This window comes from Scylla paramamosain, chromosome 1 (assembly GCF_035594125.1).
Source record: "Scylla paramamosain isolate STU-SP2022 chromosome 1, ASM3559412v1, whole genome shotgun sequence".
Classification (NCBI taxonomy): domain Eukaryota; kingdom Metazoa; phylum Arthropoda; class Malacostraca; order Decapoda; family Portunidae; genus Scylla; species Scylla paramamosain.
In genome coordinates, this window is record NC_087151.1 from 10,025,701 (window position 1) to 10,045,504 (window position 19,804).

The 19,804-nt window shown below is 43.2% G+C and overlaps 1 protein-coding gene and 1 long non-coding RNA gene across 2 annotated transcripts; one reads left to right on the forward strand and one right to left on the reverse strand.

Annotated features, from left to right (window-relative positions):
- Positions 1 to 6,116: 6,116 nt before the first annotated feature.
- LOC135100011 (tubulin alpha-1A chain) lies at positions 6,117 to 18,408 on the forward strand. Its single transcript, XM_064002837.1, has 7 exons — positions 6,117 to 6,274; positions 14,327 to 14,549; positions 14,973 to 15,274; positions 15,543 to 15,742; positions 16,059 to 16,233; positions 16,955 to 17,107; positions 17,473 to 18,408. Exons 1-7 carry the CDS (start codon positions 6,272 to 6,274, stop codon positions 17,770 to 17,772), a joined length of 1,356 nt encoding a protein of 451 aa, XP_063858907.1. The 5' UTR covers positions 6,117 to 6,271; the 3' UTR covers positions 17,773 to 18,408.
- Positions 14,041 to 17,502, reverse strand: LOC135100081 (uncharacterized). The gene is made up of 3 exons (XR_010268522.1): positions 17,386 to 17,502; positions 14,996 to 15,323; positions 14,041 to 14,589 (listed from the first exon to the last, which is right to left on the reverse strand). It is a non-coding gene; the product is annotated as an uncharacterized LOC135100081 (long non-coding RNA).
- Positions 18,409 to 19,804: the final 1,396 nt, after the last annotated feature.

Sequence of the window (19,804 nt, forward strand, 5' to 3'; positions counted from 1 at the left end):
GATCATAACTAGACTCTTAACTGGAATACTTTTTCTATTCACTTTCTATGGAAGCAGCAATTAAAGGGGGACGTTCTTATATATATATATATATATATATATATATATATATATATATATATATATATATATATATATATATATATATATATATATATATATATATATATATATATATATATATATATATATATATATATATAATATACTGTCAGCTTCCTCCTCACTTCAAAAATATAAGAGCAGGAGACGCGTGGTAGGTTCTGATGGATGTTTTTTCCTCGTTATAGTTCTCTTTTCAGCAAGACTCGCCTGTGATGTCGTTTTGTTTGATTTGCTTTTAGGTGAACCAGCAATGTGACGATGCAACAAGAAACGCTGATTTGTCATAAACGTGTCACGAAGTGTGAGAGTGGAGGTGCCTCCGCTTGAGTGCTTTTATGACATTAAAAGCAATTAACACACAGCATTTTCAAACAGGTTTCTAAAAGGGCCTAACTGCTCTGTTGCAATAGTCTAGCCTGGGCCTTCCTGCCTCGGACGCAGAGGCTCGTTTTCTGTGAGTGGTGTTGCAGTAAGGGTGTGTTGCATCCAGGGCACATCAGCACCGCTCAGCACGCATTGCGCAATACAGGCACAATTTGGACGCACGTCCCTCTAAACAGGAACCTCTAATTGTCATCGCGTATCACACACACACACACACACACACACACACACACACACACACACACACACACACACACACACACACACACACACACACAGATGGAAAGATGGAATTGGTGGGTGGGTGCATTTTTTTTTTTTTTCCTTTCCGTTTTATGTGCGATTATATACAATTTGATCTCAGTTCTGATGGATGATCTTGCCAACCCATCCTTGAAAAAAAAAAAGTTGCATGTTATGAAGACACACGAGAAATAACAGCCGTATTATATTTATTTGTACATGTTATATTGTTATTATTTATTCACATGTCAGGATATGTAATATGTATAATATATACATATATATATATATATATATATATATATATATATATATATATATATATATATATATATATATATTTACAGAAGTAATCATATTTTATAGCAAGAGATAAACAACATACGTATCCAGTTTACCCTAGCTTAATTAACTCGAGAAGAGAAAATTGGACTTTATAATTATAATGTGTCTGCACGCTGCAATGTTGTTTTGCTGTGTTAGGTTTAGGTTATTTGATATGTATTTGTTTATATTTAATTTTTTTTAACACTGTGGACTTATGTTTTACTCGCTCAAGAAATATACCATAGAGTTTTAGGTGTTGTAGGTTGTGCAAGTGTGTTTGTGTGTGTGTGCGTGTGTATGTATGAGTGCCTGGCTACAGCAGTGACGGGAAGAGCAGGTAGGCAGGAAGGCCGCTGAGTCCCCGAGAGCAGAACTGGTTGAGGTGGCGTGACACGGTCTTGTTTCTATCGGGACTTGTTTTGGTGTGTGTGTGTGTGTGTGTGTGTGTGTGTGTGTGTGTGTGTGTGTGCCTGGGTGTTTGTTTGCGTGTGTGCATGCGCTGTATGATTTAGTTTTCGTGCGTGTAATATCCCCTCCCTCCGGTACTCTTCTCCCTGTCAGCAAACTGTTATCAAGTTAGAATCCCATGATCAAAATGCGGGTGTGTTTTTGGCAATGCAGATACCGTGACGAAAACATTTACCTATCCTGATCTATAGAAAACGGACTGGCTTCTTGCACTAGGCACACCCAGACCTTCCACACGCCCACCCTTGCCACCCAGTCTTAAGCGAATTTGACGTTAAGACTCTCAGTTAAGCTTCCCCGGACCATATTCTGAAACACATCCACGCTATACCACTACTTTTAAAGGGCTGTGGTTAAAGTTATACGGGCTTTTAATGATTTTTTTAACCATTAAAAGGACAAATTAAGATTTCTACGTTATCAACAGGAGAGACACCCTTAAGAACATGAGTAATCATTTCCGTTGCCTTTGAAAATAATCGTGATGAAGGACCAAAGCGCTTCAGAATACGGCCCCTAGTTTCTCTTTATAGTCTCCAGGTGATCACAATATGACAAGTGTGAGGTGAAGGTGAGGCGTCAAGTCACAGTTCCCTTCGTTTCACCTGACGGAGGCGGTGACGGGGAGGGAGGGAGGGAGGAAGGCATCAAACCTTGTCGTTACGTAAGGTGGGACGGCAGACAGGTTCGTGCTGTGACGTGATGGTGGTGGTGATGGCGGTGGTGGCGGGGTGTGTGTGTGTGTGTGTGTGTGTGTGTGTGTGTGTGTGTGTGTGTGTGTGTGTGTGTGTGTGTGTGTGTGTTTGTGTGCGTGTGTGTGTGTGTGCGTTGAAAATGGTAAAATACAGAGATTCTCTTCCAGATGTCATGCAGATTTCTTCCTTGTATATATAATTTTCTTATTCCAAAATCTCTCTCTCTCTCTCTCTCTCTCTCTCTCTCTCTCTCTCTCTCTCTCTCTCTCTCTCTCTCTCTCTCTCTCTCTCTCTCTCTCTCTCTCTCTCTCTCTCTCTCTCTCTCTCTCTCTCGACTTATTTTATTTTACATTCCTGAAAGAAAATTTGCATTCCTTAAAGATTGCTGTGAATTAGGAACACCTCGGATCGTTGTTCACTGCGTGGCTGATGCATGCGAGGGGACCATCATGCAGTTCGGCCTACTGTATGCCTTTCCCTGGACGTCCTTCCCGCTCCAGGTTTTTCCTTCTGTCACTGCGGTAGTCTTGTGTGTGTGTGTGTGTGTGTGTGTGTGTGTGTGTGTGTGTGTGTGTGTGTGTGTATTCCCAGTAACCTTCCCCATAATCCTTTCTTTCATTTGTCACTGTTCCCCTCTCCCAGGTATTGTTTCTCAGTCTGTTTCTCTCCGCCTACGAAATACATTTTTTTTAAACATCACACATTTCTCCTAGCGTTCCTTCAGGATATAAAACTGTCCACGAAGTTTTTTTTTTTTTCCGATATATTCATTAGCTGCCTCGTCGCACTCTTTTTAATCTCACCAACAGTCTGAAATGTCCTTCCTTTCAGCGGCGACTTTACTCTTGCCGTCGTTTTTTTTTTTCTCCTCCATCCTTCAGCTAAAAAAGACCCTCGATATATTACTCCCTGGTCAATGTTCGACCTTGTGGAGTGCGCTCAGGAAAGGAAAGGAAAAAAAAAGTCAAAATGGCCAACTTTTTTCATACCTTCTTCGTACATGTAGTGAACGGGGCTTATGTTTGAGGATTGTAGCCAAAGACTCACGCCTCGTCTGCGGTTTTGACTTGTTTGACGCATTCCTCCCGCGTCATGCTCATGTTAATCAGGGTTTGCATGAATGATACGTGGTAGCTGGCAGTCAACAGATGGAAAAATGACTTAATTGCTCTTAAAAATGTGTGTGTGTGTGTGTGTGTGTGTGTGTGTGATTCGACGTCGTGCATGATACGTTCCAGAATTACAAGTCTGAAGCGACGCCATTCTTCCGCAGTGCCTCTCCCTGTTCTCAGTCGCTGCGCCATTCCCAAAGGGTAATCTCACGAGCGGAGAGACACGAAGGCGTAGAGGGAAGGGAGGAAGATGAAAGCCTCAGAAAATCATATGTGTATGGGGTGGACGAATGATTACCCACCTATCACATTAAGTAAGGAGATACGAAATGGAAGAAAGGAAATGTATATAGATGGAACTAAGGTGTATGTTGAATGTATATTAGTTGATCATTATTTAATACATCTCGGGAGGAATAGATGAATGATAAAGGAAGTATGACTAGGATGGAACGCGTGGATGGAAGGGTGCATAGAAGCATAGAAGCAGGAAAGAAAGAAGGAAGGGAGGAAGGTGTAAGGTACTGTGCATGTCTCAGGCGTATAAGTTAATTTTGCAATACATCTGAAGAGGGAGAGAAGAGTGATGAAGAAAGTACGAGTAGGGCTGGAATGCGTGGACGGAAGGTATAGGAAAGAAGAAAGGAAGAAAGGTGCATAGAAGAAAGGAAGGAAGGAAAGGTGCATGGGAGAAGGAAGGAAGGATACATGGAAGGAAGGATAGATGCGTGGAAGAAAGAAGAAAGGCAGAGTACATGGAAGAAGGAAGGAAAAAGAAAGGAAGGGTACATAGAAAGAAGGAAGAAAGGAAGAGTGCATGGAGGAAGGAAGGAAGGGTGCATTAAAAGAGAGAGGGCAGGAAACAAGGATACATGGAAAGAAGGAAGGCAAGAAGAAAAAAAAATACAAGGAAGGAAGCAAAGGAAAGAAGAAAGGTGTACAGGTCAATAATATCAGCATTAGTCAGCAGCGGGCAATGTGTGTGTGCGTCACGGATCACAGGAGGAGCAGATGAATGGAAGGCAAGCACGTGTAGGGCAGGTTAGGAGCGGCGTGCAGTTGCTGGGGCTGGTGACTGAGGCGTGTGTTGGTCGCCATAGCAACTGACGGGACGCCGCCACGCGCTGCTCCCTGCCTCTGCTGCGAGAACGAAGGGGGCGGCGCAAAGAAGTGATCCACGCGAAACCCACGCCGTTGTAGTAGCAGCAGCAGCAGCAGTATTAATAGTAGTAGTAGTAGTAGTAGTAGTAGTAGTTGTTGTTGTTGTTGTTGTTATTGTTTTAGGTTGTTGTTTTATTGTTCTTTCCATCATCATCATCATCATCATCATCATCATCATCATCATCATTTTCTTGTTCTTGTTCTTGTTCTTCTGGTTCTTCTTCTTCTTCCTCCTCCTCCTCCTCCTCCTTTTCTTCTTAGTCTTCCGGAAGGGGAAAAAAAAACTACTGACTTAAGCCCTGGGACGATAATAATTAATTCCACCACAGCAGCAGTCCGGCGAACTTTTGTTTCATCGAAGTATAATTCATGATAATATTGATAATTCTTTAAATACTCTAAAAATACATCCATGTAATAGTTATATTCGTACTGCTGCATAGGAAACGAAACTGAGTAAAAATATGTAATTGTCACTTGATTAATCTCTTACCAGATGTATGCAAACTTCTTTTTCGAAAACCTCAGTGATACTTGCATTTATTGTGGTGCATAGGAAAGGAAGCAGAACAGAGCAATGCAATTAACGCTTAATTAATTAGTCTGTCATCTGTTTTCTATTCCAGGTTCTTAAAGTCACGAATTTGCAAGTACGTAATACCACTCTTTTAAAATAGAAGCAATCTTTTCTCGAAAGTCTCAGTGGTACTTGAATCTCAAAAATAGTTACGTGTTGGTAGTGAATGCTGATAGGGAAAGATCAACATGGACAAGGGGACAAACTTAAATGAAACATACCACGAAGAGTCCAATAAAGGAAGAAATATTTATGTTGGCAGAACTTGTGGCTGGGTCAGATAGAATATGGAGGAAAAGGCTCACTGACCGGGCTCCTAGACAGCAGAAGCAGGCGAGGAAAACCGGTAGGAGGCGGATTGATGATACAGAAAAGTTTGCAGGCAGACCTTGGCAGAGATTAGCGCAATGTCATGACTCACGTGGGGGTGGCGGTTTGGGGTGAGAGGGAGGAGGGCAAGATGGAGAGAAGGCGTTGTTGAACAGTGGACTAGTTGTGGCTAATGATGGTTGGTGTGGTTGGTGGCATAGTGTTTGTATTGTGCTGCATTGGAAGTGCGGTAGTTATGTGTATCTGCTAACTTCTCTGGTTTTCATTGTGTATTGGTTAGTGGGATTTGTCTTGCAGTGTTACTGCTAAATTACTGCTCATGTTAGTGAGTTGATTGTTTGATTGTGTCATTAGCTGTCACCTAATATTCACCGTTGCCACAACCGCCACCACCAACCGCCCACCACCACCACTAACAAGGTCCATAAAGATCTTGACCACCATCACCACCAGGCGTGGTCTAGTCCAGTGCCACGCACTGTTATCTGCCTTGCCTGGATAAGGAACTGTCAGAAGCGTCTCCTCGCTGTGCTCACGAAGCCTCATCAGTTAACATTCCCGGAAGCTTTGGCCATAAAAAAAATTACCCCACGAGACAGCAAGACTGATCAATAGCAGCAGATAGTCGCTGCATGGCGTGTCTGGCGTGTGTTTCCTCAAAGAATCGTTTGGACGAGGTAGTTTTGAAATAAAGAAGAAGCACGATTGGCTGGAGCGTATGCGCAGGACACTCCACCCGGCTGGCAGGACCACGCCTCCTCGTGGGGTGAGGGGCGCGGGCTTATATAGCGAGGTGCACGACTGGAATGTCAGCAATCTCACTCGTGTTCCCTCGTCACACTCTGTGAGGCTTCCCTCAGGCCGCCAAAATGGTGAGTTCAGGTTGTTACAGATTGTTCTGTCTGTGCCTCCTTTGCAGCGCATCGCTGTTCTGCAAACCCTTGTGTTCTGCCCCACGTGAAAGTCTTCAGCCCCGGGTTGCTTTATCGCTCTCGGGTGGGAGTGAACGTTCCAGAGCCCGCGTGACTCACCGCGCGTCGCGTCGCTAAACACAGACGGAAAGGCAAACTCCACCGTACGCACCGGTAATGATTTGAGGAACGTCACGTCATTATGACATAATTAGCGCGTTATACGCCACGGTAATGAGTGACCTTGGCTGAACCATGTTTGTTTACCCAATCATCTTCCGTTATTTCGATAAGAAAATTACTGACACTGCGGTTGTGAAGTTTTTTCAGTTGAGCAGTAAAGCTTGCAACGCGGTGAGTCACGGCTTGGCAGCGGCGTCCATGCCTCCTGTGAGCCCCTCCAGTGCTGGTTGATATGCAGGACACCTCACGCACTTAACGCGTCGCCCTAGTGAACTTTTCAATACGGTTTTATAACAAAACAACTAAATAAACGAAAAAAAAAGTTATATAAAAAAAATATATAATAAATAAATAAATATTTAAAAGGTACGACCGATTTTGCTATAGTTTGCATTATTTAAATGTTTGATCATATTTACACATAAAGCTCACGTAAATGCTGTACGTTTTATTTTTTTCTTGCTGTGTTAAGTAAACATCACATTATAAATATTTAGGCAACTGACAGGAAAAAAAAAAAAAAAAACCTTGTTAAAAAAGTTACTTTAGAAGACCCGCCGCTCTGCCTGACGCGGCGCCCAGCCCGTAGAAGGCCCGCTGGCAAGGAGCTTCTCGAGGACCGCAGGGCTTTCGTATCGATCAGTTGTCCGCAGCGCTTGACTCACGGATGAAGGACGGGGCAGTGCACGCGAGGAACCTGTGCTACCTGTGCTGCAAAAAACAGGCCCAAAGAATCATGATGTTTACGATGGGAACGAGAAATCAATCCATTGACTGAATTATCAATATTTTGGCGTCGAAAGAATGTCACGTGGGAATGCGAGAGAAGAGAAGACACGGGAATTGGGTTAAGAGAAATACAACAATTAGGGACAAGATTTGGTGTAACTGACAGTCATGGGGTGATGTGGAAGAGAGGACTAGAGGTCACATAAGAGAAAGGAGGGAAAGGGAACAGGTTCAGAGAAATAATTAGAACAGTTGATGGGCAGAGTGGTGCAGCAGACAGTCATGAGGTGATGTGGTATGGAGAACAAGAGGTCATGCGGGCCGTCACGTGGTAGAGAGGTTTACAGGTCATACGGGCTGTCATGACATAGATGGCTGAGAAAAAAGAAAGTGGAAAGTGGTTCGCGGTCCTGAAAAAAAAAAAAGTGCACTCGTTGGCTGGACTGTTATTGAAGGGGAAAGGGGCTGCTGGACTGTCAGGCAGGAGGGAAAGAGGAACTGGGTAGGGGAAGAAGGGGGGGAGAGAGGGGAGGGGTGGCGACAACCGGTCAGAGCCCCCACCATCACCGCCTGCTTGTTATTGATCCCCCGCCCGCCCCCAATCCACGCCCTGACGCCCGACACTCGACACTACTCCTCATGGCCGCACCCCGCCCCTCCTACCCACGCACCCCCAACACACACACACACACACACACACACACACACACACTCTTCATTGCTCTCATTATCAAGTTAATTTTTTTAACCCCATTCATGCAACGGATGCTGACGAGGGGTATGGAGGGGTAAGGGTGAAGAGGGAGGCAGGGCAGGTGTTGAGGCTGGAAGGGAGAGGAGGGGAGGAGGGAGATGAGGGGAGGGAGTGAGGGCAAGCAGGTGACGTGGGGCTGTGGGTGGGATTTAAAAGTTTTCCACGTAATGGTTGGCTTCGGCTTTCTCAAGTGAGTGGTTGTTGTTGTTTTGTTGTTGTTGTTGTTGTTGTTGTTGCTGCTGCTGTTGTTGTTGTTGTTGTTGTTGTTGCTGTGTGGTGCAGGAGGGAATACACAGAGTTGCCATTGCTTTGCTTTGTTCGCAGTTCACAGATGACAGCCGAAGAGTGAGTGTGTGAGGCCTGTATATTTGCCTAGGATTAAAAATAACTAATCTAACCTAACAGATACCAGGAGATAATTTGGTCTAACACGGTAGTACTTGCTAAATAACATACCATCTCCAAGCATGCCACACTGATTAATTAAATTTTGATTAACATTACTGTCTTTTCTCATTGATATTTTCGTGATTCCAGTGATTGCTTAGCTAGAACTGCTGCGTCATCAATAGAAGAAAAAAAAATTATACTACGTGAGTGAGAACAGGAGAGAGAGAGAGAAAAAAAAAAACAAGAGACCAGGATAGCTAAGAGCAAACAAAGACAAGCACGTTACCTAACAAGACACTGACTGGCCTACTCGAAGCAATGTCAGTGTGAGATTTCAGGTGACTTCAGAGGCTTCACTGTTTTCTTGTTGTATCACTCGGTTCATACTCGCGTCGGCATACCGGTGACTCATTCGTGCTTTCCTGTGACTTGCATGATATTGAACGCTTGTTTGAGACAGTAATGCGATGTAGAGAAAACTGAACTGCTGGCACCTGCTTTCATGTTTATATTATTCCCCCCCCCTCATTTTATTTATGCTTCTTCCCTCCTCCTTTATTTCTTCTTTCTCTCATTCTTGTCGCATATCCTTTCTTTTTCTTTCGTGTTTCATCTCCTCAAGGTGTTTCTTAATTTACGACAGCACTCATGATTAGGTTTATGCCTAGATCTGCATAAAGAAACTTCCATATGACTCATCTTTTTATCTTCTTCACTACGCTAACGGAGAGGTGTATTGTCTGTATCTCCTTATCACTTTATCTTATTTCCTATCCCTCATCATTTATTCCACTGCAGGGTGAAGTCTTACAACCTCCTCCACTCCTTTATAGGGCGGCTACCTGTCTATACCAGACCACCCTAGCAGAACTTATTTCCCTATATACGAGTAGTTGTCTGTCTACCCTGCCTTCTGTTACTATACCTGCTAGTGGGCTGCTGTGTTGTTATTCTAATCCTCTCTCTACACTCATATATCTTTGTAATACAGTTAGGGTAGAGAGAAAAGGCATCTCTTTCTCCTCTTTTCCCTTCCACCCATTCATTGTTTCTCTCATTCCTTCTTTTCCTTACTTCCATCCATCCTTCTTTCCTCTCCTTCCTCCATCTTTTCTATACTTTCATCCCCATCCTTTCCCTCTCTCCTTCCTCCCTCTTTCCCTTCCTCACATCCACCCTTTCTCCCTCTCCTTCCTCCCTTTTTCCCTTCCTTTCATCCACCCTTTCTCCCTCCTCATGCATCCCCATGCATCCTTTCTTCCTTTTCCTCCCGTTTTCCCTTCCATCCACCCTTTCCCCCTCTCCTTCCATCCTCCCTTTCTCCTTCCTCCTTCTTTCCCTTTCCCTATCCACCCTTTCTCCCTCTTTCCCTTCCGTCCACCCTTTCTCCCTTTCCTTCCTTCCTCTTTCCCTTCCTGCCATCCATCCATTCTTCCTCACCCTACTCCCGTTTTCCCTTCCTTCCTGAGGGTGTGTCGCGGTGCTAAGTAACAATGCACACGCTAATCAGTAACACACCAAACACACACTACACATACTCTCTCTCTCTCTCTCTCTCTCTCTCTCTCTCTCTCTCTCTCTCTCTCTCTCTCCGCGGGAAAGGTAGGAGGGCAGTGTGGCGCCTCTCCCCGCAGAGTCCAAGGGTTACATCAGCGCGCCGGGAAACATGACTGGCTTTTCAATTCTCCACTCAGGTGCGGAAGGGAGCGGCGAGTCAGAGATTAGCTTTGCTCTATTTGATTTCCTTGAGTTGACGTGTTTTTTTGTATTGAACGTATTTACAAGAAAGTACTTCTTTGATTTTTCTTTTATTTATTTATTAATTTATTCATTCATTTACTTATTTATCCATTTATCTATATCTTTAATCTTTACTTTTTTATCTTGTGGCCATTTGTTCACCCTCCTCCAATCGTTGTAGTGAATATAAATCATACACGTCGTCTCGATCTTTATTTTCACTATATGTTTGTCCTCAGTAAATATGTGAGTCTGTTGTTCATGTATAAGGTAGTGCTGCTCTGTATAGGCGGCCACTCACGCGTTTGTATAACAATGAACCGTGACTTGAAAGTATTTCCTAGAGGTGAAATTTTAACTCATTGGTATACAATAGTAAGGAGCCAAACAGACCCTTGATTGGTGTCCAGACTCAGATCTCTTGAAGGACGATGGATGTATATCGCTGACTTTTCTGTATGTGAGCCTGTGAATGAAATAGAATGCTTTCTGCCCACCTCCCTAATGCAAGAGTTAACCAGTATTCTCAATCTTTCATTCCTTTCTTGGTAACCTCTAAAACTCCCTGCCTCCTTCTATATTTCTCCTTACATATGACCTGAAGTCTTTCAAGAAGGAGGCTTCAAGACATTCATTTTGTTCTGGATAATCTTTTGGACTATTTAGGGACTGGCATCTTCATTGGGCCTTTTTTTTTCTCTCTGCCTTTTTAGCCCTTGACTAGAGCCCCTCTTACACACACACACACACAAAAAAAAAAAGAAAAGAAAAAAGGCTCAGCTTATTTGGAAGACGAACCGCGTTTGGCTTTCTGGTGGATGTATATCGTTAATTTTCCATATGTGAGCGTGCGTTATGAAGTAGGGACCATATTCTGAAACACTCCTGCGCCGCACCTCCACTACTTTCAAAAGGCTCTAGTTGACGGGACGCTGGTTTTTAGGGATGTTTTTTTTTGTAGTTCTACATTATTAACAGGACAAACAGTTTCGCGTACCGGCTAATCATCTCTGTGGCCTTTGAAAATAGTTATGGTGGGAGAGCAAAGTGTTTCAGAATACAAGCCTAGGATGCTTTATGTACGTGGTGTCTCGTCAGCACCAACCGGACGAGAGCAAGGCTAGACGAGGATTAAGCACCAACACAGACGACACAGTACAAGTCTGCGTGTGTTCCGAGATGAGGCGAGGGGAGGCGAAGCGTGGCAGTGTCGAGACAACAGGAAGCCGTGACGTGCGCACTTGTTTACTGTCTTGTTGCCATGGTGACGACAGTGTGGCGAGGAGAGGTGCATGGTTAGGGTCATGTTGTTGTTGATGATGATGATGATGATGACAGGGGCAGCAGAAGTAGTCATGAAGATAATAGTAGCATCACCACCACCAACAACAACAGTAGTAGTAGTGGTAGTAGTAGTAGCAGAAACAGTAGCAATAGGCGCAGCAGTAGTTGTAGTAGTAGCAACGGTAGTGATTATATTAATGTGAGGATGGTAATGGTGGTAATGATGGTGATGAAGGATAGAAAGGGTGAGAAGTGTTTTATTACTCTAATATATAGGATTAAATGTTCTTCTTCTTTTTTTTTTTTTTTTTTAAGTTACTTTTAAATTAGTCCTAATATATAAATATATGAAATTTTTTTTTTGTCTGCCCATAAAGCAGTTGCTTGCTAAGGGCTGTTTGTTTGTTATAAAATTATATTAAGTTCTTAACTCAACTGTAAAATGACAAACATAATAAAGTGTTTAAAGTGAAGTGAGATAAGGATGGAGAAAACATTTTGAAAGATGAAAAGAGGAGAAAGAGACAGGGCGTAAGGGTAAAAAAAAATGAAGGAGTTAGAGAAGTAAGAATGAGAGAGAGAGAGAGAGAGAGAGAGAGAGAGAGAGAGAGAGAGAGAGAGAGAGAGAGAGAGAGAGAGAGAGAGAAGCAAAACACTAAGTAAAACGACCAAGGAAAGAATGGGAAGAAAGAGGAGGTGGATTAGATTAACAGCACCAGCACCATTAGCAGCGTGACAACATACACTCAGCAACACGCGACTTCCCTTCAGTGCCCCGGGCGGTGGTGTAGTGAGGGCCCTGCCGCCTTATCGACCAGGGAGCTGCGGGGGTCAGGGTCGCGTCTGCAGCAGTGAGGGGCAGGGGGTGGGCCGGTTGTGGCGTGGGGCTGAAGACGGTGACTAATCTGATCTTGAGTCTCCGTTTTCTGTCGTGCTGAGTTGTCTGCATTTGTATTAGGTGTTTCTCCAGTGATTACAGACGTGATTAGTTAAGAGGGGAGATAAGATGAGGTGACACATGAGAAAAGGAACTGTAGGAATTAGGGATAAAGAGGAACAGAAGAACATAAGAAGTAAGGCGGTCTCAAAATTTTTGTTGACCCTCTCGAGGCATCTCCTGAAGGTGAGAAGAGAGGAAGAATATTAATTAGAAGGAGAAATAAGAGAAAGGAAAGGAGATAAAAAGATGAGAAGAGGCGGCAGAAGAATTAGATAAGAAGGAAGAGAAGAAAAAACAGAGCAGTGGAAATATGAGGAAAGGAAGGAGAGAAAAGATAAGAGAACAAGGGAGACGAGAGACAACAAGAGAGACGAGTAGAAATATGCATACTTTTATGATAACTTTCATCTTATCTTCCTGTCTGGCATTGCCAAACACGGCGGTCGTAGATTTAAGATTTCTGGGCAGCGGGGGTAGCAACAAGATCCAGGGTAAAACTAGGGTCGAGGGTTATGTGTCAGTCTTGGGTGAAAACAAGGGACAGAATCAGAGTTAAGGCAGAAACACGACGGCACGAGCACCTCTGTTTCTATATTGATCTTATGACTGAAATTTGTCTTAATTTGCATATGTAAAAAAAGATACGGCATGAAAGTCAGCCATAATGATGAAGAGTAATAAAGTTGGCACAAGAGGTTAATTATTCGAAAAAAGAGAGAAAAAAAAAACGACAACCTTAGAAGACAAAAAAAAAAAAATACTACGAAACATATCTCTTCATCACACAAACCTGCCCACCCATCTTCTCCCCCCCCCCCACACACACATATACACCCACCCATACACACGTCCATCATTACTCTCTTACTAGGAAAGAATATCCTACTACAAGCTACTGTCGTGTGCTCTTATCTCCTTGTCTATATTCAACCAGTCTTCTCTTCAGTGTGTGTGTGTGTGTGTGTGTGTGTGTGTGTGTGTGTGTGTGTGTGTGTGTGTGTGTGTGTGTGTGTGTGTGAAGCGGTACAGCCATAAGCGTACTCAACAGCATCATGATGACCTTCAGCATACACTTGTCACTGTCAGTTTGGAGTCTTTGTACCTTCAAGTTTACGTCGCGTGTTTGGACCCAATACCTAAATAAAAAAAATAAAATAAAAAGAATATTCGGAGAAGGTGCTGTGTCATTGATATGGTCTGTTTTCCTTTCTTAACATTTAAAACATTGTAGATGGACACGAAGAAGAAAGAGAGTATAGAGTTGGTTTTGTCATTTCTAAACTACAAAACCATATAAGAGACTATAATACAAAATAAGTGAGATTTTAGTACATAAATGAATTAAATAAGTGTCTTAAAAATTTCTCGTGAATATGGGGGAATATATATATATATATATATATATATATATATATATATATATATATATATATATATATATATATATATATATATATATATATATATATATATATATATATATATATATATATAGCAGTTAAAGGGTTAATGGTACATGTAGTGGGCAAACTATTTCCTGCCCACTTATTTATCTCTACGTGTCATTATGTGTTATCATTATTCAGTAAAAGTTAATAATAATCTACCGTTTCGTTGGTGTGTGTGTGTGTGTGTGTGTGTGTGTGTGTGTGTTATCAACCGGTAGTGTTCTTAAATTAAGTTAAGGTCAGTGGCTTCATCGAAATGCCTTTTATATTGCTTATATTTCCATAGGTTTCAGTCTTCCCTACTAGATTATTGATCATCCTCGTAGTTACATATCTTTTCAGCCTCCATTATTTGCGTAGGTTTTAATCCTTTCCTCCCTAGAGTATTCACTGTCCACTTAGTTATATATATTTTCAGCCTCCACTATTTCACTCAAATCACTCCTGATCCGCCTTTTTCTCCCTCCTATCTCTTAACTTGCCTCAAACACAAACCGTGGAGTGTTGTACCTGCGAAACTGAGACCTTATTCTCTTACTTCCTAGCGTGAATGTATCAGCGTGCACATCGGGCAGGCGGGCGTGCAGATCGGCAATGCCTGCTGGGAGCTGTACTGCCTGGAGCACGGCATCCAGCCCGATGGCTCCATGCCCTCAGACAAGACCATCGGCGGCGGCGACGATTCCTTCAACACATTCTTCAGTGAAACCGGCGCCGGCAAGCACGTCCCCCGCGCTGTTTTTGTGGATCTGGAGCCCACTGTGGTCGGTGAGTGTCTTTCTTTTCCTTTTTCCTTTTTTTTTCAATCCTATAAACGAATTTTTTGGTCAAACGAGAACAGAAAGAGGATAGAAAGAATTAGAAATCGATATGGAAATAGAAAGTTAATTGTATACCCACTCGTACCCTCCCACTGTTTTATGGTATTCGTTCCCCATTCAAGATATACACTTGTTGTTTGCCTCCATGCTCTAAATAACAAACTGCCAGTCACTTGGCTTTCACTCCCTTGAATATATACACACTTGAATCTCCACAGTACTAAGGCCTGACACACGGAGGGAAAAATCTGGCAAAGGGGAAATAGGAGTCTAATCCCATTCAATCTATGCAAATTTTTCCCCTCGTGCTTCGCTGCTTTAAGGCAGGATAAGGTGAACTGCTGCCCCTTGACGTGTTCCGCCCCAACAGATGAGGTGAGGACGGGCACGTACCGCCAACTGTTCCACCCCGAGCAGCTCATCACCGGGAAGGAGGACGCCGCCAACAACTATGCCCGCGGCCACTACACCATCGGGAAGGAAATCGTTGACCTTGTACTGGACCGCATCAGGAAGCTGGCCGATCAGTGCACGGGTCTCCAGGGCTTCCTCATCTTCCACTCCTTCGGCGGCGGCACCGGCTCTGGCTTCACCTCCCTCCTGATGGAGCGACTCTCTGTGGACTACGGCAAGAAGAGCAAACTGGAATTCTCCATCTACCCCGCCCCTCAGGTAAGCTGTGGCTCCTCCCTTCCTTCCCTCAGGACTACCTTGTTCACTCCTATGGAATGGAATAGACTCAGTAATCAGTTTGTTAGAGCCGAGTCATTAGGGAACTGTAAAGGAAGATTAGATAAATTTATGGATGAGGATGATAAGTGGATATAGGTGGGTAAGTTTCATTCAGGGACTGCCACGTGTAGACCTAATGGTTCCTTGCAGCTTCCCTTGTTTTCTTATGTTCTTATATATCACTCATCCGTTCATTTATCCCGCGCAGGTGTCGACAGCTGTGGTTGAGCCTTACAACTCCATCCTGACCACCCACACCACACTGGAACATTCCGACTGCGCCTTCATGGTCGACAACGAGGCCATCTATGACATCTGCCGCAGGAACCTGGACATCGAGCGACCCACCTACACCAACTTGAACCGTCTCATCGGCCAGATCGTGTCCTCCATCACCGCCTCCCTCAGGTATCGCTCCTTGTCTTCGGCTCTTGGTGTGTGTATCTTTATTTTGGTGATTGCCTTTTGTCTATGATTTCTATCTCCGTTGTTGTTTGTCTTTGACATAATTTTTTTCACATGTTTTCATCTTCCTACCTAAAAAAAATGTTTTATAGTAGTTGGACAGAATCTACTTTTCAAGGAGTCATTTATTCTTTCATTTACTCTTTCATTCATACATTCAGTTTGTCATTCAGTAAGTCACTCCATTACTCACTCACTCACTCACTCACTCATTCACTCACTCACTCACTCTTCATTTCTCGCTTTCCACCACTTTCAGGTTCGACGGTGCCCTCAATGTTGACCTGACCGAGTTCCAGACCAACCTGGTGCCTTACCCTCGCATCCACTTCCCTCTCGCTACCTACGCGCCCGTCATCTCTGCCGAGAAGGCTTACCACGAGCAGCTCTCCGTTGCCGAAATCACCAATGCCTGCTTCGAGCCTGCCAACCAGGTACGTGTCTTCCTGTGGCTCAAGTTTGGACCGTATTCTGAAACATTTCTGCGCCGCATCTCCACTACTTTCAAAAGGCTTTAGTTGAAGTTACACAGGTTTTAGGAATGTTTTTTTTTATGGTTCTAGTGACAGATTAACAAGATTTCTATAATATTAGCAGGAAAACACTCTTGAAAACCCGGGTAATCGTCTCCGTGGCTTTTGAAAATGCTCATGGTGTGAGATTAAGGCGTTTCAGAATACGGGTCTTTGTCTTTCAGTTAGAATTGTTGCCTCCATTGGGTACTTGGGGATGAATGATACCGGAAAAAAGTGGCACTGCAAAAAAAAAAAAAAAAAAAGGATGACTTGGTTAACTAGGGTACCAGTTTTTCCTGCGTCATTTTGTCTGTACTGGAGGACAAATTAGAGTAGAAAAGTGGCACTCGAAAATGTAAAAGATTTGAATGATTCATTAAACTTGGGTGACAGTTTTTCTGTGCTGAATTTTCTTACATAGGTTTCATTGATATAAGAAACCTCACCCTGAATGCATTGCCAAGAGGTTACAAGTGAAGTGAAGACCAGCCAGAGTTATGTTACTGAGCACGTAACACTTCAGAATCGTCAAGCTAGATAACACAGTCTCCAGTGATGTAAGATTAGTGAGTAGTATGTTTTTCACCAAACGTTTTGTTCTTGATGTGCCACCGAAAACTGACCCGCCGTGTGGTTCCAGATGGTGAAGTGTGATCCCCGCCACGGCAAGTACATGGCGTGCTGCATGCTGTACCGCGGTGACGTGGTGCCCAAGGATGTGAACGCCGCCATCGCCTCCATCAAGACTAAGAGGACCATCCAGTTCGTTGACTGGTGTCCCACAGGCTTCAAGGTGAGTGGCTGCATGTGTTTTGTGATTATGATTGTATTTACGTTAGTAAAGTAGTTTGCATGGAAAGTATGTTGTTTACATAGAAAAGGTATAGGTTTAGATAGAAAGCAGTAGCAATTCACATTGGAATTTATACATATCTAAATACTTCAGTTGAAAATGACTAATACAAAAGGTAGTTTATACAAAATACTTAATTATGTATTAAATTGATGTGTAGATGAAACTAACAAAAGCAAAGAAAACCAGACAAAACTTTCTGTAGCAACATTACAAACCTTCCTCAGACCTTAACTCATGCGGCTCGCTTGGTGTGTGTGTGTGTGTGTGTGTGTGTGTGTGTGTGCGCGATGTGTGTGAGACAGGTCGGCATCAACTACCAGCCGCCCACGGTGGTGCCCGGCGCTGACTTGGCCAAGGTGTCGCGAGCGGTGTGCATGCTGTCCAACACCACCGCGATCGCCGAGGCCTGGGCGCGTCTGGACCACAAGTTCGACCTGATGTACGCCAAGCGTGCCTTCGTTCACTGGTACGTCGGCGAGGGCATGGAGGAGGGCGAGTTCTCTGAGGCTCGTGAAGATTTGGCAGCCCTGGAGAAGGATTATGAGGAGGTGGGCGTGGACTCTACCGACGCTGAGGACGAGGAAGGAGGCGAGGAGTACTAAGAGGCATGACAGCGAGGAGAAAGATTGAGAAAGAGCAGAAACTGGATATCCAGGAAGCGAGAAAAGGCGAGGATCTATCAACACACTAAGTCCTTCATCTCTTCATGGTCGGTACAAGTCACGCCCCGAGCTGATGGCAGTTGACAGAGCCTGTCTCGGCCGTCTGTCTGGAATCTCTTAAAGACCAACCGAAGTGAAGCCTTTACTACTTTCTGATATGGATAACTAATAAATGTTTCAGCAAACGTAGTTATTCCCTTCACGAGAACATGTAGCTCGAATGTTATTATTATTTACATTATTATTATTATTTTTTATTATCAGTCCTTCATTCACAATTTTTATCACATTTTGCATTATACTACATAAGAAAAGTGTAGCATCTTTGTGTAGACATGAAGTGAAATACTAATGATGAAAATAATCTCAATATTCAGGAAACTATCTTACGTACCTTCATAAATAAGCTTTACAGAGAGAGAGAGAGAGAGAGAGAGAGAGAGATTCCAATATAATTTTCAGGATTCTTTTTTAGGATAGTTTTGCTTTGTTCGTCCCTCACTCCTCATGCGACCATCCACAGTGACGAGCCAGCTGTTCTGTACTTCTCTCAATAACAGCAGACAAATGAACCTGGCACGTGTTTCCTTCCTCCGCATCTCACGACTATAGAGAGGAATCACATGTAATGTCGGCCCACTGTAGCCACGTCTTACATTTGCGATCAACTCTGCGTTCTTAGTCTGAGATGAATAGGACTGGACCGTATTCTAAAACACTCGTGTGCCACACCACTACTTTATAAAGGCTCTTGTTGAAGCTACACGGGTTATAGTGTTCTTGTTTTTACAGTTGTAGTGACATATTATCAAGATTTCTATGTTACTGAGTGGAGAAACAGTCTTGAGAATCCGGCTAATCCTGTGGGCTTTTAAAATGATCGTGGTAAGAGTCCAAAGCCTTTCAGAATACGGGCCTTTATACCACATCACAATAATCTAAATCTGGCTTGCCTTCTCAGTTCGTAAATCAAAGGATGATGTATGAATAACACATGAAAATACTGGACATGATTATACAGGTATCCGTCGTTGTAGATGAGTCAGGATTCACTACCGGTTGCATATTTCCGGCTGCTGTTGTTTCTGTTGTTGTTCAGCGCCACTGGAGTGAGACTGAAGGGCAAATGTGTTGGAAATGTGAAGGAGAGACAGTAAGAAGAGAGCGTTACAAGAATGATGTGTGTGAGAGTAGGAAGAGTTGTTGCACTTGATAGGAATGAAAGGAGAGCAGTTGTGAATGCATGGATCTTCGAGGACCTATGCGTTTGTGACAGGTTTGTCCCTCGTATGATAAACTAAGAGGAGGAACCAAATAGACAAAAAAGTTTAAATCACCAGGACCAAATAAAATACATCCTAGAGTATTAAAGTAATGCTAAGAGATTGTTATAGTAATTTAATATTTTAAGGTCATTAGATTCTTCAAAGACGTGCCTTTAATGTGAAGACAAGCGACTGTAGCTCCCATCTTTAAGCAAAGAGATCAAACTGTAACGTCAAACTATCGTCCGGTCATCTTGACATAAACAATGCGTAGGTAAGTAACTAAAGTTTGTCAGTACAAGGAACACCAGGAATAATTTACAAAAGCGAATTCTAATAAAAAAAAAAAAATCAGAGCATGGATAAGTATACTTTTACGGCTGGGGTTTTCAGAAAAGGAGAGCCAAAGTATGTTCAGTGCAGAGGAGGAAGATAATAGAGCATCATTGAAAGCAACGAGCTAGTTGTTTGGAAGATAATGCTGAGTAGATGCGAGAAGTAAATGAGTTTTTGAGGCAGTATCAATGCAAACTTTGCTTTCTTCCATTCAGAAATTACAGAAAGATCTAAAGTTGAGACTTCTGCGACGTCTCTTCGTGAGTTGTTGTATTCGTGCAGTTGGTTGGTCTGACAAATGACGTTGATAAGAGCCGGTTAGAGTCTTCAGCCAAAGATGGGATAGGGAATGTGGTTAGGCAGAGATAATT